The sequence below is a fragment of the Teleopsis dalmanni genome, chromosome 2, assembly GCF_002237135.1.
Source record: "Teleopsis dalmanni isolate 2A chromosome 2, ASM223713v2, whole genome shotgun sequence".
NCBI lineage: Eukaryota > Metazoa > Arthropoda > Insecta > Diptera > Diopsidae > Teleopsis > Teleopsis dalmanni.
The window spans coordinates 17,634,910-17,641,647 of NC_051847.1; the positions used below are offsets into that span (position 1 = coordinate 17,634,910).

The window sequence follows — 6,738 nt, forward strand, 5'->3', positions numbered from 1 at the left end:
TTTTTATTATTTTTTTTATTACTTCTTTTAATATTTTTTTATTATTTTTTATTTTTACATTTTATTATTCAAATACTACTAAGACTCAGACTTCTTATTTGCGTTGATAAAAATGAACTTCATAGAACTTACCAGTTGTATTAAAATAAATGTTTTTGGTCATCAATCTAAACTAAAATAAATTTAGTGCAAATTAAAATTATTTATTATAAAAGTAAAAAACACAATTTGGTTTTAGTTATCATTTTGCATAGCAAATTATTAATATTTTATTAAAAAACAGAATCTCATTTTTAACACAAGTCTATATATCTTACAAACTAAATTTAATTGTATTACAATTACATATATATTATATCTATATATATAATTTTATATGATAATCACTTAATTTAAGTCTTAAATAGTTACCATTGACCCACGACAGTATTACTGCTTTTGGACTACTATAGCCAAAAATAAAGATGGATGATCCACTTTGAAGCGACAGTGCTCCTGGGCAGTGATAAGGAATGAGTTGGGCAACTAAGAAATAAAACAAAAATGTTTTCTTTAAAAAAAATATATAACAAATTAAAAAAAATAAAAGCAGTAATAATAATAATTAATTGCAAAGTACTAATCATAAAATTTAAAGTAATAATTTAAGTAAAGTAATAATAAATTAAAAAATGCCTGATATTGAGTGCCAGGCATATACCATTGATTGTAAGCGATATCAGATATCAGCGTTATAAAGCATAATATCTTTAAAAGTAATATATATTAACTAATATCACTAATAACTGATAATGTAATATTTGTGAATGATGAAAAATTGCAAATTAATCATAAATTAATATTAAATAATACATAATAAGACCGAAGTTTCGGAAATTCTCATTTAAAATTCGCGCGCTGTATATTTTCCGATATTTTAAGTTTATGTAGTTTGGCAGCACTGTCCTTAATTACTATGCCAAAAATGAGCGCGATCTGTCAGACAGTTCGTTTACGGCAGCTGTTGAAACCAGTTCACCTCAGTAGTGCGTTGCGAAAAAAACAATGGAAAAAAATATTGGACAAAGAGTTTGCATCAAATTTTGTGTTTCGAACGAAATTTCGTGTGCAGAATCGTTGCGAATGCTACAAAAGGCTTATGGGGAATCAGTTTTATCGAAAACTCAAGTTTATGAGTGGTACAAAGCCTTTCAGGACGGTCGTACGACCGTCGAAGACATTTCGCAACGCACTACTGAGGTGAACTGGTTTCAACAGCTGCCGTAAACGAACTGTCTGACAGATCGCGCTCATTTTTGGCATAGTAATTAAGGACAGTGCTGCCAAACTACATAAACTTAAAATATCGAAAAATATACAGCGCGCGAATTTTAAATGAGAATTTCCGAAAACTTTTCAGTCTTAATGTATTTATATATTTTTAACATGATGTACATGATTACATGAATAATTTATAATAATAAATATTTTAAAGTATGTATTTTTGTTGCAATAATATTATAAATTTAATATTCAAATAATTAATATTATATGAAATTACCCTTAAAAAAACATGATACTTTGTTAACATGATACTTTGTAAGTTTAGAAATTATATGGCACTGGCATTTGAATTTGTTTATATATATATATATTGTTTAGTAACTCATATTTGTAACACTAATTATGTATAATAAGGACTCAATATATGTTACAAATGATTGTACTTACATGAAGCTGCTGCAGCTTCCGAACCCGCTTCATTAACATCAATAAAGGCTTTATGCTGTACTTTCGAAACTTTTTGTGAACCATTTATAAAGAAGTCTCCCAGATCTGCATTGTCAGTAAAAAGATCCCTTATTCCTAACTGAAATTTATATAATTACAAGTTATGTTAAATTTGAACATTTTTCTAACTTCCAAATATACCTTTTTCAATGACTCCGTCATATCTAATTCAAATTCATAACTAAATTTAGGTAAAAATAATTGTATTGACTCTGGTTTGATATCTGTTGTTAAGCTGTTTAAATCAACATTATTTAATTTTTTTTCTAGTTCTACTAAGCCATTTCTTTCTTTCGGTAAGATGATAAGCATAGACCAATCTGATTTTAGGTATGGTAGTTCCAATATTTCAGCATTTAAGTCCTTCAAGTCACCATAACGGAAAGTTTCTTCTGAGTACATCATTTGAATATCTGTGGGTTCAACGCCATTATTATAAAAAGTGTCGTTTTGTGTGTCACTGGTAGAGAATTCTTTCTCCCACTTTCCTTTGAAATGTATCGCATTTACTAGTACTGTACGCGTATTTGCATCCAATGTTGAAGGATCAATTATTTTGCTTATACGCCCATCAGTGTTACTGTCCACCCATTTATTTATAATATCTGCAGCAGCTGTTGAGTCCTTGAAATTAATAGATTCAATTTCAGCGTTAAAAGCTCCAAGTCCCAATTCGTTGGATTTCGCATTTGAGGTTAGATCTTCATCGTAAAATACTTTGTTGGCCATCACAACCTCAACATCGCCTTGCGGTTTAGCGCTAGTTAATTTCATAAACAACTGCACAACATCTTCTTTTTTCGCTGGCAACTCCAAAGCTTCCTGTAATTCACTCTCTGTATTACCTTTAGCCCCAATATACAAGTAGGACAGCAATGTTTGTATCGAGATTGGTGAGTAAACAACATTATTTTGTGTATTCTCAGGTCCAATTTGTTGAAATAATTTGGTATTAAATTTTTGGAGACTATCAAAGTTGTTGCTTTCAGAGTTCAAAGTTGTTGCTAAAGTTCTGCTTCCTACAGCTTTTGGAAGATCCGTTGGTTGTTCTGTGGTAGAGAGTACTGTAGGATCATTATTAGCTGTTGGCAAATTATAAGAATAACCGTTGAAGTTATCTTTTGTATCTTGTATAACTGAATTTGCAGTTGATGTTGTTGGTGGTATATAATTTGGATTTGTGATTGTAATATCTCTATAGATCGTTAAAACTAGACCAGCTGGACGTGCTTTAAATAGTTTTTGCAAATTTAAGTAATATTGTCTGGAATATTGTTGTATATCTTCTGCATCTGGAAATCTTAGTAACAATGGATTACTATTCGGTGTACGTAATCTAAAAGTTGGTATGGGGTCTTCCATTACATTTACTTTTGGCAAGAATGGATTTTCGAACGTTGTACTAAAACTGACATAAGGATAACAGTAAGTCTGTGTTGCAGCAGTCCATAAATACGTGATAAATATTACTAAAAATGTTTGAAAGATAAAATATGATAAATTTTTTTATTAAATGTATTAAACATTAAGAATAATTAATGGATCGCCTTTCAAAAATTTTGTTTTGTTCTAAATGTGGTCAATACATTCGTATATTTTTAAAAGATTTTAAAAGACACAAATCAAATAATTCCGATTTCTTTCATTTATATGTTATTTATTAAAATAATATTTTATGTTAAAGTTTTGTTTAAAGGATCAGTACTCGTTTATAATAAATATTAATGCTCACATACTCTGGAGCCTGGCTCCCTCGAGAACTCTATTAGCAGTCATATAGATAATAGATTGTTTCAAAGCCCTAAACTTACGATATTGAAAGTCTCTGATATGTGTGTATATGTATTTGATACATTTTAAGTAAAACTTTTTAGGCTGTTTATTCTTATTCATATTTAAACATGAGTTTTTGACAGTTCATCAGTAACATGTGTACTCAATAACGAAGGCTTGATGCATTCACTTAGAGGATCTGACAGAATCCGAAAAACGGTTTTAATGTAGTTAAACTCCGATTGGAAATAACTTGTGTAAATAGTAATTAATTTGAATAAATTGTTGAATTAGAAATAGATTTTTTAATACAAAGGATTATTTATTTTATACCTAAATTATAAAATAATTAAATGTAAATTATATATATAGTAATATATAGTTCATATTATACATAATATTTATATAATATAATATTATATAAAAATTGTTAAAAACAATTGCACAATAGATCATTTAGGTCGCAGTGCACGATCCCTTCTTTTCAATAATAATAAAGTCATAAGGGGTTACTCATGTCGAGGTTCCAATCTAGTAGCACTGATTTAGTAACATATGGAACAAAACTGAAATCGAAGATATATGTTTAATTCAAGGTTACCCACTTTAGAAAATAAATAAAAATGTGTAAATTCTCTACAAGTAAGGTGACATGGTTTTGCGCCGAATTTTTTTCGGTGACGGGACTATCCACAGTTGGTGGATATGTCAACAAATAACATTGTTACAACTTTAAACGACTACTGCATTCATCAAAAGTCACTGTTTGGTGTGATATTTGATCTTGAACAGTGTTAAGACAGAATTTTTTGAAGATGATGCATTTGCAGTTCTCAATGTTTAAGTCAAATGATTACCATTTTTTTTTTTGGAGTGAAATTAAGAACAATTGTAGAGTTTTAATAAGTAGGTTTCGTTAAGTAGTTGCCAATAAGTAGGTTTCAATAAATGGGTTTTAATAAGTAGATGCCATAAGTAGGTTTCATTAAATAGGTAACAATAAATAAGTTTTGATAAGTAGGTTTTAATAAGTAGGTTTCAAAACGTGGATACTTCAAGCCAAACAGGGGTTTCTTTATAGCTCAAGTAATTTTATAAACGTTTAATTTTACGTTTTGAAGATGTAAATTGATTTTTGAAACTATAATTATACAATTTTTTACCACTTGCTATTACTTGATATTATTTTTTGGAACCTTATATTCTTCACGATTTGAAAATGAACATCAGTTAGTTATAATCGAGCTATTGCCAGCTCGATATACCGTCAAATTATTGAAAATTATCTAAAAATGATTTGGTACTGTTGATGTCCAGTGAAGAGCATTCAAATAGTTGTGTTTCACAGTTAATGGTAAGATCTAGAACAATATATTGTTCTAGAAATTTCGTCGAAATTTTAGTCGCAAGTGATTTTTATTAATATTTACTTTTGGAATCGCAGAATTGTAAACACTGTATTTTAAATAAAAAAAACTTTAATTTCAAATTATTTGTTTTTCGACTTAATTTCTGTTAAAATAATAAATACTTTGTTTTTTTTAGATATTTATAAGTTTATAAATTTTGTTTATAAATAAAAAAAAATTTATTTCTTGTTATGCTAATTTTCTTTTTTTATTAATTTAAATACTAAATTATTAATATGTTCACGTGCAAGGGACTTTACTTTTAACTCAAACACTCTTCACTTCACCACATTTTAATTTAGACTTTTTTTATAATTATCAACTTTCAATTATATACATTAAAACAATATTAAACTTCATGTCTATACATTAAAATAAAATAATTATTAATGCTGACTTTTACTGTTCGTAATATACTGCAACTTGAGTTAAAACACAGAACAAAAGTTAGTTTAATATCAATAAACACTGTTAAAAATTGTTTTATTTTCTCATAATTATTAATATATTCAGAAAGGCAACAATTTAATTGCTAATTATTATTTCAGAGTATACCATACAGTATTATAGTAGTAGCCTTACAGTATTTCCACATTTTAAGCTGCTCAGGAACGTAGATACAATTCAATGATTTAAACGAATTTTTATTATTTGTGCGCGAAACTGGCTATTCACTCAACGACTCAAAGCAATACACTGAAAAAGCTGTTAAATTGTTTTAAATATATCTTCGATCGGGCTTCGAATTGAGCACGATTTGGAATACATGCATGGGCACAAAATGAGTACAATTTTTGTTTTTGTGGCAGAAAACCCATTCAATGATTTTGATACTTCCATAAATAGCGTCAAGTTGAGCTCAATACTCCATAGTCAATACTCAACAAAAACAATAAGAAACTGCAAAAATATATTTACTAATTCGATAAATTGCAAAATTTGTGAAAATTCGCGCCAAATGCTTTTATATGAATTTGTTCCGGAGAGCGCAAAAAGTCACAATTATTCTCGGAATCACCTCTTGAACTCAGAAACTTAGAATTATTTAGGAAAAGAAAAAAGCTTTTCAGTAAACAAAATTTGATTCTATGTTTTCCGTAATATATAAAGCAAGCAAAAATAATACTTTTGTTTACTAAGAAAAAATATTTGAATATCCCATGAAGCACTTCAAAACGAGCTACAGTCGTCATTGTTCATTGTTTTGATATTTGTTTGAAGCTCGAGCTCATGAGATACGCGCACTACCAAAACAATCTGTTTTTTAATTTTTTTTCTTTGAAACAGTAAACAGTAATAATGCAAATTATAACTTTATTTAAAAAACAAACACGAGTATATAGACTTTATATATGTATGCTTATGTGTACATACATACTTACATATAAATTGTATTTAATGTTGAACATGTTCTTGTCAAAATAGTCATTGAGTTGTTTGTTATCAACGTATAGACAGCGTTATCTGGAAGAAGTGGTCACTTCTAAAGGTTATGCATTGGGAAATTCCCAATGAGAGATTGTTATTCACTTCAATAAGAACTGTTGATGTGTGCTTATTATGTCTGTGTTGTACATATAGTATATAACACTATAAAAAGTTTTAGATTGCTGGTTTTACCTAAGACCTGTTTCATTGTGAGAATTCACTTATCAGTATAAAAAAGATATATAAAAGTTTAATATACATATTTTTATTTTAATTAAACATACATTTTTTTTTTTCATTAATTTTATTTTTGACATAAATATAAATTATAAGGGTGACCTCTTATCTGAAGTTAAAA

The 6,738-nt window shown here is 28.1% G+C and overlaps 1 protein-coding gene across 1 annotated transcript; it reads right to left on the reverse strand.

The window, feature by feature from the left end:
* Positions 1-358: 358 nt before the first annotated feature.
* Positions 359-5,815, reverse strand: LOC119674014 (serine protease inhibitor 42Dd-like). The gene is made up of 4 exons (XM_038085136.1): positions 5,535-5,815; positions 1,912-3,239; positions 1,711-1,849; positions 359-525 (listed from the first exon to the last, which is right to left on the reverse strand). The coding sequence occupies exons 1-4, from the start codon at positions 5,545-5,547 to the stop codon at positions 359-361; spliced, it is 1,647 nt and encodes a 548-aa protein (XP_037941064.1). The 5' UTR covers positions 5,548-5,815.
* Positions 5,816-6,738: the final 923 nt, after the last annotated feature.

Excerpts from the sequence above, each read along its gene's own strand:
- LOC119674014 (XM_038085136.1), bottom strand. Across the intron at positions 1,850-1,911 it reads TGACGGAGTCATTGAAAAAG|TTAGGAATAAGGGATCTTTT; the intron begins GTATATTTGGAA and ends TATAAATTTCAG. Across the intron at positions 526-1,710 it reads GGAAGCTGCAGCAGCTTCAT|TTGCCCAACTCATTCCTTAT; the intron begins GTAAGTACAATC and ends TTTATTTCTTAG.